The 20,388-nt window shown below is 38.9% G+C and overlaps 1 protein-coding gene across 1 annotated transcript in view; it reads right to left on the minus strand.

Annotated features, from left to right (window-relative positions):
- DMD (dystrophin) overlaps nt 1–20,388 on the minus strand; it is a 2,251,544-nt gene that overhangs the window by 365,159 nt on the left and 1,865,997 nt on the right. The window contains exon 57 of the mRNA XM_049704774.1: nt 10,909–11,065. Coding sequence (XP_049560731.1) covers nt 10,909–11,065 — 157 coding nt within the window. The remainder of the gene's footprint in view (nt 1–10,908; nt 11,066–20,388) is intronic.

Raw genomic sequence — 20,388 nt, forward strand, 5'->3', positions numbered from 1 at the left:
TGACACATACGCACTACTATATATACAATAGATAACTAATAAGAATCTACTGTACAGTACAGGGCACAGGGAACGCTACTCAATACTCTGTAATGACATATATGGAAAAAGAATCTAAAAAAGGGTAGATACACGTATATGTATAACTGATTCACTTTGCTGTACAGCAGAAACTAACACACCATTGTAAATCAATTATACCCCCAATAAAAATTTTTTAAAAACGAAAGAAAAAAAATAAAGTGATCCAACGGCGGTTAAAGTGATCTCAATAAATGGTTACTGAGTGCGCATAGGACAAGGACAGTAACACAGTCATTTCCACAAATTGATCGGTATTTTAGTTTTGTCATCCTATGTTATCATTCTAGTTTCCATATTATTTCTACCTTATCTGTATGCCTCCTATATTGTTTTTACTTCTGATAAGAACGTTGCTGAAATCGTTCTCTCGCCATAATGACCTTCCTCATTTTAAGAGCCACCGTATTTATTGAGTCTCAAGCACGTCAGAAATATTTTAATGACTAACTGCTGATTTAGGGACAAACATTGCTCAATTAATTTGAAACCAAGATCATGGAAAAAGGCAAGATCCAAATGTGGTTAACTGGAGTACCAGAAATTTTGCCTCTAAGAATCTAAGACAAATTCATAGGGATTTTAGGAAGAAGGACATTTGCCAGAAGTGGCAACAAAAAAACCCAGAAAGACACTGGGTTTTTCTTTCTGAATATTCACTTAATATTCATTCGACATAGTTGGTATTAGAGAAGCTATGAAAATGGGACATATGGGCTATAAAGAAAAGGTCATAATCATCTTTTTTTTTTTTTGTGCTAAGAACACGTAACATGAGATCTACCCACTTAACAAAGTTTTAAGTGCATGATACAATACTGTTACCTACAGGCACTGGGTCGCACAGTAGACCTCACGAACTTACTCATTTTGCATAACTGAAAGTTTATACTTGTTGAACAACTCCACATTTCCCCCTCTCCCCAGGCCCTTGCAATCACCTCTCTACTCTCTGCTTCTATGAGTTTGACTACATCATCATCTTTAGACAAGATGAAAAAAGTTTATCTTATTTTTACTCTACTTCTGAAGAAAAGTGACGATAAGGGATCATGGTATCAGACACATCTAGCCATTGTTTCAGGTACATCTAAGCACTGTTTCAGACAGTCAACAACATGAACAACAATATTAATTTATAAGTGAGATTAAATCAATTTGAAGCAAGTTTGAAAAAGTAAATGGACATATTTCAAGCCTGAAATTATTTTTAAAAATATCTAATTTTACTGAATGAAGAAACATTTTGGAGTATCTAAGGGGGGAAATATGTTTAACAAGCTCCTGTTGAGATTTATCTTTTGGAAGTGTTTTAAACAAAAAGTTGTGTTCTCTGAGATCAAGGGCATGGGCTAGCAGAGAGTCCAGCCCGCTTGCAGATCTGTGATACCGTGGAGGAATAGTTAGTGCCCACGCAGCATCGTGCACAGCTGTTTGACTCTTAATCCTGAGGTTGAGCTGCTTCCGACAACCACTGGGGAAGTCACTTCCTACAGACAATAGTGTTGTTAAACTCTGAGCTCACCCTGAAAAATCACTGGTGAAAATTCAATCTGCTCCTAGGGTCATTTAGAGAATTAGGTATTAGGTCGTTGAGCCTAAACCCTAAATTTTGGAAATTCTTTCTGAAGCAATAGTGCAGATAAATGGATTATCAGGAAATCCTGTGAAAAATTAATTAATATCCATTCTCCAGAGGCTCGGCCAAAATTTGACATTGTCAAGTGTAAGCGGTGAATAATTTCTGAATCAGGCCATTTGTTTCTGTCTATCAACATAATCCAGAAATGGAACTCCTGTTTCTCTCCACATACACCCCACCCTCATCCATGATCATTTTGAAGTCTTTCCTGTTTCCATAAATGGCATCATCATTTCCCCATTTGTTCAAACCACAGACTTCAGAGTCATCCCTGAATCTCTGCTTTCTCTCATAGTCATACCCCATCTATCTTAAGTTCTATCAGCTCTACCTTCAAACTTTATCTTGGGCCATATAATTTTTCATCATATCTATCATTTCCATTCCAGTCCAAGCCATCATTATCTCCTTCCTAAATGACTTCAACACCCTCCTAACTTTCTCCCTGCTTTCAGTTTTGCTCCTCCTATCATCATTTCTTCACACAGCAGCCAGAGTCCATTTCTGAACACATCAATCAGATCACATCATTCCTGTCTGTGGTTCTCCAGTGATGTCTCAATACACATAGAATAAAATCCACCTCCAAACTATGGCAGAAAAGACCACATTATCTGGTCTTTGCCTCTCTCAACAACCTACCACTAAGCCCATCCTGCTATTCCTTGGGCACCCCAAACCTGCTCTTACATCTTGGCCTTTGCATTTGCTGCTCCTTCTGCCTAGAATATGCTTCACTCAAGGTCTTTGCTTGGCTCACTCACGCACACAGCCCTTTGCTCAACTATAATCTCTTTAGGTAGGCCACTACCTCTCAGTCTTTCTCTATCCTTATTTTGTTCATTTTCTCTTCACAGAACTGACCTGACATGATTTTATTTTATTGTTTTTAGTTCTTTTTTTTTTATGGCCATGCGGCACAGCTTGTGGGATCTTAGTTCCCCAGCCAGGGATCGAACCCGGGGCCGCAGCAGTGAGAGCACAGAGTCCTAACCACTGGACCGCCAGGGAATTCCCCTGACGTGATTTTATATATTAATGTATTGGCTTACTGTGTGTTTCCCTCATTAAAATTTGAAGGTCTGTGGGGGCAGAGTTTCGTTTTCTTCACTACTGTACCTTCAGCCCCTGGCATAGAGTAGGCATTCAATAAATAATTACTGAAAGACTCAATGAATTCTAGAAGTCCAAGTTATGGTACAATTTTTCCTAAAATAGTTTTTTGGGGGAAATGGAAGAACACATAAAAAGATCAGGGGTTCATCTGTAATTAAACAAATGTGTGTCAAAGTGCTTTGTAAAGGCAAAGTAGTACACAAATATTATTTTAAGAGTATTTGTCAAGATATCAAAAATATTTTCACATGGTTATAAAGAGGACTGTGGTAGAGAAGTCAATTTGTAAACTATTCATAGTTTATCTTATTATAGTCATTAAACAAAAGTAGCAAATCCTAGATGACTCTGTTCTCAAGTTTTGATGATATAGCTAGTTTTCAGAAGACTTCCTCAAATGGCTAGAAATGTAGTTCTAAAAATAATTTAAAATCTTTTCTATTCAGCATTTCTAAATATGACTGCATAAAATTCCAAACTTATATGAAAGTAGCTTACTCCATTAGTGATGAAGAATCGATCACAAAGATGTCGATTTCCTCCAACCTAGTCACGCAGACATCTTAGAGGTAGATAACGAACAGTGAACTTTGCAAGGGAACCAAACTTGTTTAGAAACTCCAAGAGGCTAGGCCAATGAATGTTGGAATGAATCACTGTATCACAACCTTTTTTTGTTGTTGTTTTCCAGAGGTGATAGGGAACAATGCATTTATTTGGTAACACAGAGCTGACTTGAATCTTAACGTTCACAAATGGCACCTAAAGACATTTTCTATTTCTGTGGAAATAGAAGGATTCCCTTGATGCGGGAACTCATCGAGCTAACACACATACTAAAATGTACCCAAAGGAAGCAGGCCAGCATTGATAACAGAATCAGCTTAAATAAATGTATAATCTACAACGTGATTTCAGGATAATTTTATTGAATTTCTGAACCTCTCCCTCACTTCGTGGTGACTTCTGAGGAGACTGAACATGCATAATATATGACCTGACAAATGAATAAGTTAACTACTTTATTCAAGCCTTTTCATTTGTCAACAGCATCCACACAATAATGGCTTTCTGTCTACTGTTTTAATAATGTATGTACTGAATACGTCCGTCTAAACCTTAACCAGAAAATCTCAGGAAGCTTTGAAGGTGTCCTTAATGGTCTCTAGGGAAGGAATTACAGAGAGTTTTAAATTGAAAGATGAAAACCGAATGACAAACACTTTCATTAGTAAAAATGCAAACAAAAAGTCATTACCTACAGTGTTCTTATAATCAAGACCTGATTTCCATTTAAATTTGGGGTGGGATGAAGAGAATTAAATAAACTCGTGGTTTACTGCAGTTCTCCTTAGGAATTCCCCACTATGATCTGCTCCTTTAAAGCTCTCTCTAGGTTAATCACAGGAGTAGACAAGTCATAAATATCACTTTAGTGACTGCTCAAGTAAAACAAAGGAAGTCAGTTTAAAAAATGTATCTGGACCAGGATAATACACACTTCATTGAAAACGAGTCAGTCTAGCGAGGCAAGTAATGAGGAGCCGTAAAAGCCAGGATAATGTATTCAAAAGATATAAAAATTGGTCAGTTTATATTTGCTAAGGCACATCTGAGCTTTAATTATTTAGAATACTTCACCACATACGGAACATTATTTTATTAATTAGTCCTCAGAGCCATTCCAGTTGCGGTTGTTATGGTGCCCAGCTGGTTTGGGGAACACAGATCCACTCCCATGGGTGTAAAAAACTGCTTTGGGGAGTGAGACTGCAGTCCCCGACTACCTGTGTGGACTGTCTTATAACTTTAGCTACAGCAGAGTAATTGAGATTGACTGTATATTTTTGCTTTAAGAGTACAAGACATATGATATTTTGCTATAAAACTTTATCACTAATCTGCAATGATATACTAAGAAAATATAAATGACCTGTTTTACAAGCATTCTGATTTATAGAAAAAAGTGAAAAATATTTACTTAGTATTTACACTGTTGACATTTTAATGGGATTTGTATTCCCATAAAAAGCAACAACATTAATAATTTACAATAGATAGTAGGCAGGTGATTTTAAAAAAGTGACACACCAAATACATGAGGAGCAAGGGTACAATAAAAAGTGAGCCATCTTGATACCAAACATTTTATATAAACAGTCTTTGGAGCAAGAAACCCATAAAGAGCAAGACGGTTTATAATCCTGGAAACATGGTAAAGTAAAACAAAAGTCTACAAATACAAACTCTGTGCAAGACTAGATCTTGCACAGAGTTTTGCAATGACTGTGTTTCCTTTACCTCTTCCTAATTGGATTCTGAAGATCTGATAGAAAGACCCAATTTCAAGGATTCTCCTTTGTTCTTTTTGTCCACAGGTAATGAGAGCATCACTAACTAGACAGCAACGCCACTACAACTATAAAGGGGCTACTGCATAAATGTGACAAAACTGAGTAAACAGGGTGCAAAACTGTTCTCTCATCAACACTGAGGAGTGATGATGTTCTTCGAGGGAGTGTTGTGTGACAAGGATTTTTCTTAAGGATACAAAGAGAATTTCATGAAAACACTGGACCAGACCACAAGTAAAAACAGTGGGCATCAAAGTAGCTTTACACACTATGAAAAGATGCTTACTTAGGAGTAAAGAGAAAAAAAGATGCAAGTGAGGAAGGAACATTACTCTTTGTTCTTTCTTTCCCTGCCCTGGATCACAGTAGAGTAGAGAGGAAGGAACAAAAGATTAGTTCATTGGTTGTTTTCCTCCCTTCCTGCCTCCTTATCTTCTTTCCTTAATTCCTATGCTCCTTTATCTATTCATTGTCTATCATGTACTTGACACTTTATAAGGTGCTAGGTATAAAAATGACAACCCTCTTCCCAAAAGCAAGCTTCTAGAAGCCCAAAGTTTAGTGAAGGTGGTTGACATTAATCAAAAAGTCACACATATTCATGATGACAAAGAACATTACATTATAGAAAGAAAAGTACGGTGTTATGAAGGCACAGAAAAGGAGATGTGGTCAAATGTGGGCATCAGAGAAAAGCTTGCTTGATGCCTGAGCCAAGATGTAAAGGATTATTAGACACGAGCCAGGAAATTATGAGGGGGGAGGTTTGGGTAGAAAGGGTTTCAGACAGAGGATCAACATGTTCAAAGCCCCACCAGAGAGGAACACAGAGAACTGGAAACAAGTAAAAGAAGGCAGTACAGCTAGCATCAAGAGAGCAAGAGGAAGCGCAGTGAGAAAAGAAAAAATTGGGGCCAGACCACCCAGATGGGACTTTGGGGTCCTTGCTGAGGATTTCTGGTTGTTTCCCAAGGGCACTGAAAAACCACTGAAGAGTGTTAAGATAAGGAATGACATAATTCAATTTACATTTTTACATAGATTACTCTGATTGAAATGTTGATTGCGCTGTAGGGTGTTAAGAGTAGATACAGAAAAGTGAGGAGAAAAGGTCTCTTGTAACAGTGGCAATGACTACAGTAGACAGAGTCAAGAAAGGTAAATTGACCCAGTGATGTGTTAGCGTTGGAAGGCTGGAGGTTGGTCATCCTGCGCTGGTGTTGTTCGGATAGGAGAAACTCTTTAGTTAGATCCTCCCATCATTAGGGTTTTGTAGATTACAGCAACAAAAAGATAAAGAAGCAAAGGATTTTAGGGTCTTGAAAAAGTTATTAAAATGCTTGATGACTGAACCTAAGTTGGACTTGGAGGGAGATAAAGATAGACGATCAGTGGAACTAATGTACAGAACAAAGAGTTATCAATGGGCTGGAGATCCTGATATGTCAAAGAAAGGGAATAAGTGGGTATCTGAATAAGTTCACTAGCCAAATGGGGATTAACTCTCTTCAATATGGTGCATGTTACCCATAACTCTAGTATCACATCTCTCCAAAGCATATTACCGGTCATGAGATTCAGGAGTAAGAGGACCGAGAATGATGTGTGCTAACATTTTATTGCTCTTAGCAGGCAACCAAAGCCAATAATGGGAGAGTGAGGCTGTATTTATAACAAAATGTATTTATAACAAAATGGTGGCTAGAAGGGACTGTAGAAAAACTACACAGACCAAATTCCTCATCTTATACCTGAAGGACAAAGTAGCAATCACCATCTAACTTATAGATGAACAGGGCTAGAATCTCAGCCTCCTGAATCCTAGTGCACTTGCCCAACGATTCATCTTCTTTGATTTCTGGAACTAGAATAAAATTACACCTTTGGTAGAAATTCTGTCTCATTTCACCATATCATATAATGCATTCTATTTAAAATACCCATCCTTCTTAGTGAATGCTCTTCCACATATACACTGGAGTGTTTTCACTATTTATTCAAAGTTAGAAGACTTTAAAAATTATAGCTATTATATCACACCCTACCACAAAAGCTACCTTAATATTCTGAATTAGATGAAGGGGAATGGATAAAGGAGAAACTGGCAGTTTCCTTGGCAATTTTTTATAGACTCTGGGGTCTTCCCTCATGTTCTCTTCCCTTTTTGTCATCTCCTATATCCTCTTCTCTGGAATAATATAAACCCTTGACCTTCAGGCTTGACCCTTGAGGCTTTATCAAAAGATGCCAGTTTTTGCTATGTCTCCATAGATATCTTTCCTTTAAGTGCTGAACATATAAAAGTGGCACCATTTTGGGCTTCCCTGGTGGCGCAGTGGTTGAGAGTCTGCCTGCCGATGCAGGGGACATGGGCTGGTGCCCCGGTCCAGGAGGATCTCACATGCCACGGAGCGGCTGGGCCCGTGAGTCATGGCCGCTGAGCCTGCGCATCCCGAGCCTGTGCTCCACAGAGGGAGAGGCCACAACATTGAGAGGCCCGCGAACCGCAAACAAAACAAAACAAAACAAAACAACAACAAAAAACACCTATCAGTATCCACCGTATGGCAGACACTTTGCTAGGTACTAGGGTCTTGGAGGTCAGCAAGACGAAATCTCTGCCTTCCTCACTCTGAGTCTAGTAGAGGAGACAAAAATATAATGAAAAACAAACAAAGGAAAGAAACGATTAGACAGCCTCTTCAATAAGTGGAGCTGGGAAAACTGGACAGCTACACGTAAAAGAATGAAATTAGAACCCTCCCTAACACCATACACAAAAATAAGCTCAAAATGGATTAAAGACCTAAATGTAAGGCCAGACACTATCAAACTCTTAGAAGAAAACAGGAAGAACACTCTTTGACATAAATCAAGCAAGATCCTTTCCTTTTTGACCCAGCTCCTAAAGAAATGGAAATAAAAACAAAAATAAACAAATGGGACCTAATGAAACTTCAAAGCTTTTGCACAGCAAAGGAAACCATAAACAAGATGAAAAGACAACCTTCAGAATGGGAGAAAATATTTGCAAATGAAGCAACTGACAAAGGATTAATCTCCAAAATTTACAAGCAGCTCATACAGCTCAATATCAAAAAAACAAACAACCCAATCCAAAAATGGGCAGAAGACCTAAACAGACATTTCTCCAAAGAAGATATACAGATTGCCAACAAACACATGAAAGGATGCTCAACATCATTAATCATTAGAGAAATGCAAATCAAAACTACAATGAGATATCATCTCACACCGGTCAGAATGGCCATCATCAAAAAATCTACAAACAATAAATGCTGGAGAGGGTATGGAGAAAAGGGAACCCTCTTGCAGTGTTGGTGGGAATGTAAATTGATACAGCCAATATGGAGAATAGTACGGAGGTTCCTTGAAAAACTAAAAACAGAACTACCATACGACCCAGCAATCCCACTCCTGGGCATATATCCTGAGAAAACCATAATTCAAAAAGAGTCATGTACCACAATGTTCATTGCAGCTCTATTTACAATAGCCAGGACATGGAAGCAACCTAAGTGTCCATCAACAGATGAATGGATAAAGAAGATGTGGCACATACATACAATGGGATATTACTCAGCCATAAAAAGAAATGAAATTGAGTTATTTGTAGTGAGGTGGATGGACCTAGGGTCTGTCATACAGAGTGAAGTTAAGTCAGAAAGAGAAAAACAAATACCGTATGCTAACACATATATATGGACTCTAAAAAAAAAAAGTCATGAAGAACCTAAGGGCAAGATGGGAATAAAGACGCAGACCTACTACAGAATGGACTTGAGGATACGGGGAGGAGGAAGGGTAAGCTGTGACAAAGCGAGAGAGTGGCATGGACATATATACACTACCAAACGTAAAACAGATAGCTAATGGGAAGCAACCGCATAGCACAGGGAGATCAGCGCGGTGCTTTGTGACCACCTAGAGGGGTGGGATAGGGAAGGTGGGAGGCAGGGAGACGCACGAGGGAAGAGATATGCAGATATAAGTATAACTGATTCACTTTGTTATAAAGCAGAAAGTAACACACCATTGTAAAGCAATTATACTCCAATAAAGATGTTAAAAAAAAAAGAAACAATTGATTGCTGTTGGAGAATGCTAATGAGCAAGTTGTTATTCTGAAGACTGGTAAAGTAGAAACATTTATAGCACCTGTCCTAGATGAACTATATCCTGGGTACCCAAATTGTGGATGAGTATGTATTTTCTTTTCATAGAAGTACTCCAGCTAATAAGTGAAGAAGAAATGATAGAAATAGGCAACCATCACATTGCAACCCCTAGGCGTTGATCATTAATAACTGCCAAAAATCACACACACACAAGAGAAAACGAGACACTGTGTACCTCCCAGTGGTGGAAAAATACATTACTATCTATGAAGCAGTCTGACCAAAAAAAGGCAAACCCGAATACAATCAAACCTGTAGAACTACACTGTTCAACAGAATAGCCACTAGCCATATCTGAGCCCTGGAAATGTGGCTAGCCTGAATTGAGTTGTGTTATAACCATTGTAAATGTAAATTTTTATGTCAATTACATGTTAAAATGACAATAATTCTTGTTCTATAGTTATGTTAGGTGCAACCGTTAGAGGAAACTGGGTGGAATGTGTAGGGAGACTCTCTGTACTATTTTTGTAACTTACTGTGAATCTGTAATTACTTCAAAATAAAAAGTGAAAAACAAAGTGGGGGGGGGATTTAAAAGACAAATTAGCCAAGCACAATGTCTGGACCTTATTTCAATTCTTATTTAAACCAAAAAACTAAAACCCCAAAAACCTGTTAAAACATTTAAGACATGTATATGAGAAATGGAAATTTGAATACTGCCTTGGTATTTGTCATGATGAAATTATTGACATTTAAAAAGTATTATAGGGCTTACCTGGTGGCACAGTGGTTAAGAATCCACCTGCCAATTCAGGGGAAACGGGTTCGAGCCCTGGTCCGGGAAGATCCCACATGCCGCGGAGCGACTAAGCGCGTGCGCCACAACTACTGAGCCTGTGCTTTAGAGCCCATGAGCTGCAACTACTGAAGCCTGAACACCTAGAGCCCATGCTCCACGACAAGAGAAGCCACCGCAATGAGAAGCCCGCACACCATACCCGCTTGCCGCAACTAGAGAAAGCCCGCGCACAGCAACGAAGACCCAACGCAGCCAAAGATAAAATAAATAAATTTTTAAAAATGTATTATAGTAACAACGTGTTTACCTTTAAAGAGCAAATTCTTATCTTTTAGAGACACTTTATCAAATATTCATGAATTAAATGATCCGTGCCTGAGATTTGCTTTTAGATAATGGAGGACAAAGTAGAGGTATAGAAGAAGTAAGACTGGCCATGAATTGATAACTTGGTCTTGATGGGTACCCAGGTGTTTATTATAGAATTATGTCACTTTAGCATACGTTTAATATTTTCCAAAATGACATTTTTAAATATCGCCAAAAGACATGGACAAATCTTAAATGATATCATTAATGCAGATGCTTTTGACATTTCCAATATAATGGCTTGGATTATCTCTAACTGACCCTTGGACTAGAGGAGTAAAAAAAGATTTCTCTTCCACTCGATTTCTTTTCCTTTTTCAACCTAGTTTCAATCAAAACTAATTTTAAAACAGTCATTGAATGCTTACTATGTGCAAATCACTATGCTTAAAAATATCCTACCCTGTGTACATCATTCTGCTTCTGAACTGCCGGGACATCGCCTCCAATAGGTGCCTGCCGGCTTAACTCATCATCTTTCAGCTGTAGCCACACCAGAAGTTCCTGAAGAGAAAGGTGCAGACGCTTCCACTGGTCAGAACTGGCTTCCAAATGGGACCTGAAAAATAACAGGAGCAAACTGTCAGAATATCTAGAAAGATAACTGATGGTTCTAACAATCCCACTAAAGGTACATTGGTTGGTTACTTCCACAGTGTGTAAACGTACTGTGGACTACATAGCAGTCCTCAATAAAAATCCAGCTACCTGCTTTTGAGAGCAACAAAATGTGGGTATTTTGATGGCAACATGGAGGGAAGACAGTGTTTAGTTATATGTTTATTTCCACATGCAGAATTCTGAGACTTTTGGCATGAAATATACACTGGAATGGACTGCTTTCCTGTAGTGTTGCAATCAATGATTCTTAATGTTTCTGGTAGAAGAACCTGGACCCAGTGACTAAAATAAACCACTCAGTTTTCGTGTGACTCATGCTAGTACCGGAATTCTTTCTGCTTTGAGAAATGGAAAGGTCTCTCCCCACATTTTGACTTTTCCATTTCTACACCCTAGGCAGCCTCTTCCATTGACTCCTTCCATCTGGCATCTGTTCCTTTCTGCTCCTCTGCCCATATGCTTCTCCTCCTTCTCTACCCTTCTTTATTCGTGTGCACCTGGGATTTGTTTTCACCAAGTTCCAACATTTTCCGCTTTGTTTCCTTTGTGTAAAATGTACTGAGACAACAACTCACGTGGAAAAGTAAAATCAGACATTTGCCTGAAAGCCTCCCCCCAAACGTGAATAATTTAGGCAAGAGGCTGAGTGCTTTACCATCAACTGCATTTAGAACACGTTAATCCATAGAAGGCATTTAAGAATATACAAATGAATGATCTGTGTTATAAAATCCACATTTCACTTGAGGATGAGAAGCTAAATGAAGAAAATAAACCATCACCCAGAAAACAAAGAAACGCGGAACGTTAGCAAAGCTCTATCCTCAGGTAAATCAAGAATTATGCTGCATTACTTACATCTTATCAGCAATTATTAATTAATTCATAAAAATTAATGCTGCCTATAAGTATAATATAAACTCGAACGCTGCAGAGATTGAAATGTAAAGCAACCAGGTAGAACAACATTTCCCTTTGCCATTTGCTACCTCAGCCTGACATTTCAAATACAACTCTCCTGCTGGCGTTACTCAAATAGAATCACCAAATAGTACCTGGGTGCTGAAATTAAACTATTTTAAACTTTCTGAAGGATAATTTGATGATACATAAATGTCTTTAAAATGTGCAAATATAATGACCCACAAGCTTAAATTCAAGGAACTTATACTAAGAAAGTAACTGGGAAAGCATGCAAAGATACAGGTAGAAAACTGCTACTTACAGCGTACTTATGATTGATACAAAGTTGAAACAACTTAAACATTCAGTACTAGGAAACTGGTTACATACACAGTGGTGAACTCATACAATGCATTGTTCAAATCCTGTGAATCCTACACAATGTTCAATGTGATGACACAGGCAAATGTTCACGGACATGGACAAGATCATCCTGTCAGTCACTGAGGGACAAAGTAGGTTACAAAAACGTACATAATCTATTTTTCCAAAATGTTCGTGTGTGTGCACATGCTGGACTATGCACGAAAACATTCTGAAATGACAACCAGTTTATCCCTCAAAGGTGGATTTACAGGTGATTTATTCCTTCATCTTTATACTTTTCCAAATTGTCAGAATTCTCTATTGTGAGCCATATAAACATTACATTCAGAAAAACTGAAGGTATTTCCATCAGGGAAATTAAATTGTTCAAGACTCTAAGGACATTTTAATCTAAGAAATGAATCATGAAGCATCATAAATATCATGAATTAAATATAATAGTGTAGACTGCATATGGTGTAGAGGTCAGTTCTTTTATGTTTCTGTTCTCTCCTCCTATTTCACTTTTCCAGGAAAAGCCTAAGCGAGAACTCCCTATGCAAGATTTTAGCTGTTTAATGACATGTAATGACTACTGGTTACGGGGATTCCCTTGGGTATCTGGAATTTGCAGCTTGGTCCCCTTGAGGGTGAAAGGGGCTGTCAAACAGGACATTTTGAAAGGTAGAGAGAGGCACAGTACAGCCATGGAAAGGCAGCACGTTGTAGATGAGCCACTGATTAAATAAATATTTATTGAGTCCCTCTCAGTCCCAATCAGGCATGGGGGTAGGGAGCGGGGAAGGTAAAGGAGGATATAAAGATGTCTAATGCCTGGCCTCCATCTGTCCGGTAAGGGAAATAACGCATCCCTGTGGCGGACAGGTCTACAGTATTGATATGCCAAAGGGCAGGCGGCCTAAGGTGAGGCCTCCAGCTGCTGCTTCATTCACATAAGGCGGTGCTACAACGGCCCCCACCCCCGCCCCACCCCCACCCTGTCCAGTTAAATGGCCCTGACTAAATTATTAGCGGGCGATGAAACCCTTTGTGTCCCCTAGGAGAGGAAAAAAAAAAAAAAAAAAAAGAGCACTGAGACCCAGGGAATTCAGTTCTAAAGGATCTAAGAGAAACTCCATAGCGTGAGATAGGGAAGCTGTGAAGAGCTAGGGACACAGGACAGTCAAGAGAGTTAACAGAGGAACAGAAGAAGGACCTGGGATCACGAGTGACAAAAAGCTCTCAAATACCGGGATGAGGGGGCCTTCCTTATTCATCCCTAAGGCATGGAGTTAAGTCACTTTTCTGAATGTTTGATCACCTTAAGTACATATCAAATGACTTTCTTTTCCTTGCTAAAGCCTGAGAGTGAAAGCAAAGATGTGATACGAGGACAAAAACTTATACAAAAAGCTTATAAGAGACAGAGGACACTGGGTAGGGGTTGGAGAGGAGAAACTCAGATAACGGCTCCTGATTTAAAACAACACAAAGATATCCAATCTAAAGCCATGGCTCTCAAACTTTAGTGTGCATAAGAAACATTTGAGCAGCCTGCTTAAAGTACAGACTCCTAGGTTCCATGCCCAGAGTTTCAGTACTTAAAAAAAAATTTTTTATTGAAGTATAGTTGATTTACAATATTATATTAGTTTCATGTGTACAGCATAGTGATTTGGTATTTTTGTTGGTATTTTTGCAGATTATACTCCATTATAAGTTATTACAAGATAATGGTTATAATTTCCCATGCTATACAATATATCTGTGCTGATTGTCTATTTTATACATAATAGTTTGTATCTGTTAATCCCATACCCTTAATTTGTCCCTCCTCTCTTCCCTCTCCCCTTTGGTAACCACAAGTTTAGAATCTAAAAAATAATACAAATGAAAGTATATGCAGGGCTTCCCTGGTGGCGCAGTGGTTGAGAGTCCGCCTGCCGATGCAGGGGACACGGGTTCGTGCCCCGGTCCGGGAAGATCCCACATGCCGCGGAGCGGCTGGGCCCGTGAGCCATGGCCGCTGAGCCTGCGCTCCGCAACGGGAGAGGCCACAGCGGTGAGAGGCCCGCGTACCGCAAAAAAAAAAAAAAAGGACATGCGAAACAGAAACAGATTCACAGATACAGAATTCCTGTAATTTGAACAAGAATCTTTACAACTCAGCAGGTGAGCTCCAGGACCATTCTCTGAGGAAGAATTTCTTGAAGTGTTCCCTATGTGCCCCAAACATTACTTGTCAGTCTCCACAGGGCAAAGGTGCTATTTGTCAGTGACATGATTTTGCAGGAGATCTAGATGTAATGAAATGCTCTGAGCTCAGAGAACATTTTCTCTGGCCATGCTAAGCTTGGGAAGTGTATTCGAGACACGTTTCTAGTGCATTTGTCGGAAGCAACTGCTCTATTTTTATTTTCAAGATTGTATACCAAATATTTCTAAATGATTAACCTATGTTTGTATTTGGGATTTTTCCTGAAAATGTTTCTTTGTATTTGTAATGACTTTTTCCCCCTGGTTTTAAGGAACTTTAGAGATTATTCAACTCCCTTTTTTGTAAATGTGGGAACTGAGATACAAAGGTATAAAGACACCTGCTGAGGCACGTAACTTGAGCTGTCATATTTAGATATGGGAAATGGAAACTACAAACCTCCCTTATAGGAGGAAATCCTTAACCTTCACGGTTTTCACCAAATGTTTCGGATCCCTAAGCAAAAAGGCTTCCTGCTAATTGGCAGATATACTCTACTTACCACTACCTACTCAACAGAGAATAAAAGAGGAGGTTTGAAGCTACACACTTAGCCTCTATCCATTTTCTATTAATCTTTATTAGTGAAGACAAGAGCTTAGGGGTTACTAGCTTTTAACAACGGAAGTAGCGATCTTTAATAAGCAGATAATTTCTATAATTTGTAAGGTTTAGGTAAAATGCAGAACCTTTAGGTGTGTTGGGATATATAGTTTGGGCTTTAAGAAACTCTTCACTGTCAGGACTCTAAGAATTATAGGGCTGCTAAAGTGAATGTTATTTCTCCAGACACCGATACCTCAAGTATGATTCAGTCGATGCCTAGTTTGAAACCCTTAATAAAACTTTACTCTGAAAGGCATCTATTCTGAAAGCAAAATGTGTTATATTGAAGTCATTTTTCACTTTGACTTCCTTTATAAAACTAACAATATATCCCTCTATATCTTTGGTACCCTTGTGTAAAAAGATAGCATGTAAGCATACAGAAAGAAAAGGTTAAGAAAGCAGAAATAAGAAGGAACCGCAGAAATAAAATGGGAGCTATGGGGCTTTAAAGAAAGAGAATTAAGCCCAAAGAGAAGTAAACACTTTTTTTCCAGATGGGCCATGAACTCCAACTTTCAAACATAATTAACATCCCAAGAGTAAGAAAAGGAAGGTTGTGGGCTTTCCTGGTGGCACAGTGGTTGAGAGTCCGCCTGCCGATGCGGGGGACACAGGTTCGTGCCCCGGTCCGGGAGGATCCCACATGCCGTGGAGCGGCTGGGCCCGTGAGCCATGGCCGCTGAGCCTGCACGTCCGGAGCCTGTGCTCCGCAACGGGAGAGGCCCGCGTACCGCAAAAAAGAAAAAAAAAAAAAAAAAGAAAAGGAAGGTTGGAGATACTCAACATCCAAGTAGCATTTTTCTCTCACTCAAAGGTAAAAAGACTTTGTTTTCTTTTGCTCTTTCTTTGTCCTCCATTAGAGCAAGACCTCTAATTATTCTAATTTCTAATACCAAGTACTTTCTAAGAGATTTATTGCTGCTGTGGACTATATAATGTCCATGTCCTCACGTCTCAAATTAATGTTCAAAATTTCATGAAAGCGATTATCTTTATATAACATCTACACGTTTTTCCCCCAAGTATAACAATCTCACAGAATGTAAGTTTTGCTGAAACTACGTGGACATCATATGTGATTCTCACAGTTAATAATATATACAATAATCTGGAAAATATAATCTGGTGGCAGATTAAACTGAAATCTTCATACACGTTTCTTATGCACTTGATCACTTCTCCAATTATTCATATTTTCAAAATTAAAAATGCAAGTTTTGTAGATATAGAATATTTTAGAATGAGAAACACTTCATATGACTAATCACCATCCTGATGTTGCATAATGTCATCAGTGATTCTGTGTGTGTGTGCGCGCACGTGTGTATTTGTACGTATACACGTAAGTAGGAAATTTTCACTCTTATTTTTCTCCCACTTAAAGCGGTTAATCTTTTGTTGGACGGCACTCAGCTATCACTGAGTATTTACTTCTCTTTCTTATACCTCTTGGTCAAAATGCAGTGTGATAACGCATGTCGAACAGATGGCATCTACTTTCCCTGAACTAAATTATGAGATACAATTTCAATCAAACTATTCTTTTCTCTCAAAGACATTGTATCAGTATTTACTTTCTCTCATACCATATCTTTGAACTTAATCACTTCTTTTCAATATAAGAAAACCAAGGTAGAAAAGCTCGATAATTTGCCTAGGTTTATAAAGAGTGATTGTAGAATAAAAAATAACAGAATTGTAGAATTGCCAGGGAACTTGAAGAGACCACCCATGTGTCTGGTCAAACGTCCTCATTTCAGTGAGAGAGAAAATTCAAGTCTGAAGCAGTTAAGTGACTGGCTAAAGATCAGATGCTAGGTAGTAACAGAGCCAGAGGAGAAGCTAGGTCACTCAACTGTTGGTCCAAGACCCTTTCTACTCCACCTCACTGACTCATTCATAGCCTGGAGTTTTGTATGTATCTAATTTAGCTGAAGGCAGCAAGCACAGCCCTACGAAACAACTCATGAATACTTAAAGGAACTTGCCATCAAGTGTAAATGAGAATAGTACAGGGAAGACCTGGTAAAGGAACGGTCAGAAAGCGAAATCTTGATTATGGAATTTGAGTCAAAATTTGGAGGCTCAGAGGAGAGATGGTGTTCCAAGTGTGAGGACCGGCAAATGGATGTACTCGTACGGGACAGTGAGAAAATTGCTGGAGAGCAGGAATGGGGCTAGAAAGCAGAATTTACTTGACTCAGAGAATCCATTTGGAGCAGTAACTAGATTGCTGCTTGGGGAGGAATGAAGTGGGAGGCAGAGGAAGGACAGAGAGGGAAGGGGTCAGCAGGGGCTTATTAGGCATAGTTGGTAGAGAGTGGAAGGGTCACTAGATCCTAGTGACTAAATATAAGCTTCATGAGAGCAACGATTTACTTTTGACTGTTTTGTTCACTGTTGTATCCTCCGTGCCTGGAAGAGTGCCTAGTACACAGTAAACATTCAGTAAATAGTTACTGAATGAACAAATAAATGAAAGAGTGAAATATGGGCACCAACAAGACTAAAGTTCTTGACCAAAGGAATAATGTGATAGAAAGAGTGTCCAAGGAAGAATATTTTTGTAAATGTGCAATGGATGGTCTCAATATGTAAAGAAGGAGAGCCAAATCTATCAATATGGAATGACATGATGAAGACTTCAATCAATCAATCAATCAATCAATCAGAACCACAATCACAAGAAGAGAAAGACAGGGCAGAAGGAAAATAAATGGAGGGTACAAGACATAATGTGGACTTAGATCTGCAAGCACAACGATACCGCTTATGAGTCAATGGAACACAAAGGGAAACTTCAGAATCATTTTTGTTCAGACTCAATTTTTTCTCATTAAAAAATGGATACCTGTGAAATTAAGCGCTAATGTTTTTATATTTTGAAATATAAAAATGGCTTCAGAATCTCTTATGAAATAATGAACAACTGACATGTTTTAGTATAATATGTCATAGTTTAAGGTAAACACAGGGATGTTTCTCCAGGGTGACTTTGGAAGTTTTTTTTAAATTGTGGTGACTTTTCACTACAAAATAACGGCGACAGAGGAACTGACTAGATTGGCAATGCAAGCTTATGTGTCACTGATGGTTCGGTACGTAACTCTTCCAGGGTTCATCTATCCTATTTCATAACAATCCCCAATTACTACCTCTACTGTGCTTCTCTCAACTGAACCCTGCCATTCAGTACGGATTGACTGATGGCCTTATTTCAACCAAGCGTCAGGAAATAAACCGAATCGCTTTGATGTGAAGAATTACTTCCTCGCTTTTTATGAGTGAGTGTTGATAACACATTCTGTATTATTCGAGAGGCCTACTAAAAAGCCAAAACCGCTGATCTGAGTGTTTAAATTCTAGAATTTGAAGTACCTTAGATGAGCTAAGGTAACTGCTTTCTACTTGTTTAATGACAGCAAGAATTAAACTGCAGTAGCTGGCTTATGGGAAATTGCTGAGAATGAAGAGCCCATATTTTGGCTGACATGCTGTCTGCCGCTTTCAATCCTCCTTTTATTTCATCAAGTTCACATGAAAGAGAGAAAAGGCACTGAATGATGTTCAGAACAGTAATAGCACCTTTCTTTTTCCCTCCCGAAAAAAAGAATAACTTTCTTTTCTTTCCTTTATCTACCGATATCTTTCCCATCTCACAAGTTTCATTCCTTTGTAATGACAGATGTTATGAAAGTGGCCGGTGTCGTTACATATACTCACCTCTCTGAGAGGTGAAGCTGTAGAACGCGAATGCAACCTCCCTATCTTTGAAAATGCCATCGCCCGTTGTTGCCCACAACTCATCACCCACACATCAATACAAAATTCATGGATCAAAAAGGGAGATAAAAGTGAGTGTCTCGGAAGCTAGGGTGCAAATTCGGGGGGAAAACCACAGAAATAAAAATAAATCCTTTCCTCCTCCCAGAAATCTGCTCTTCTGTTTCATCCTTTCACTTATTACGTGTTTACGTGTAAAAGTTAGGTGGGTCTTACCTTCTCCTTCTTCCTTTATACTCTACGGCATAATACAACTGTTCAAAGCTCAGACTCTGGAGCCAGACGCCCTGTGTTCAGATCTTAGATCTGCCGCTTACTAACTAAGTGACCTCGGGGTAGTTATTTAGCCACTCCGTGTGTTACTTTCTTCAAATGCAAAGAGAGGATAATAATACAATCTAACTCTTAGAGTTGCTGAGAGCATTAAATGCGTGGACAAATCCAAAGTGCCCATGACATAGCACAGTACGTGATGCACTATGTAAGTGTGAGTTGCTATCATCATTATTCTGTCATATTACGTGCAGATTTCTACAAGAGTGCTTTCAAATGAAGAAATTTCATTTATATTTTTGCCTCATTTATAGAAGTAAAGATACTCTATGTCCAAATTTGGGACAACTTAGAAGAGCTATGAAGAAGAAAAATCATCTCCCTCCTGTAATCTTACGACCTAGAGGTAGTAACAACTCCCAGTGTTGAGTGCATTCCACTAGTCCTCTTCTACCTCCCTCCACTACCACTGCTCCTCTGGACACAGAAGAGAACATAAGGTACTTTTTATAAAGAGACGTGAATTAGGCAAAGCAACTGATTAGAAAGCAGGAAGCCTGACTTCCACTCCCTGTACCTCCCATGCCACTTAGGTGACCCTGGGCATTTCACTTCCTCTCTCTGCTCTCTGCCCCTCCACTGAACTAGTGCAAAACAGGTACAGCAAGAGCTTCACTCTGCCCTCCTTACAACAATGCTGAGACACCTTCATTAACTTCTCAAGAGAATGTTGCGACGCACAAAAGGGCAAAGTACAAAACAGGTGTGTACAGAACAGCTAAAGGCTTAGTTTACAGGGTATATGGTAACACAATCTGAGAGGAAGCAAAAGGCAGGCAGTTGTTGTAATCTCTCCTTGGCTGTGGGAGCTATGGCGAGGTCTCCTTTACAACGTTAATTATAACGTATTATGGGTATTTAAAGAAGGTCCTCACGTGCATTTAGAATAATGCCAAAGAAAGAATTCCATAATAAACAGACGTTAGTTTTATCATTTTTTGAATAACCCTGTGATAAACCAAGAGAGAACACTATGAAATCAGGATAGCTGTGTTCCTCATTTGAATTCA

The sequence above is a fragment of the Orcinus orca genome, chromosome X (genome assembly GCF_937001465.1).
Source record: "Orcinus orca chromosome X, mOrcOrc1.1, whole genome shotgun sequence".
NCBI classification, from domain to species: Eukaryota; Metazoa; Chordata; class Mammalia; order Artiodactyla; family Delphinidae; genus Orcinus; species Orcinus orca.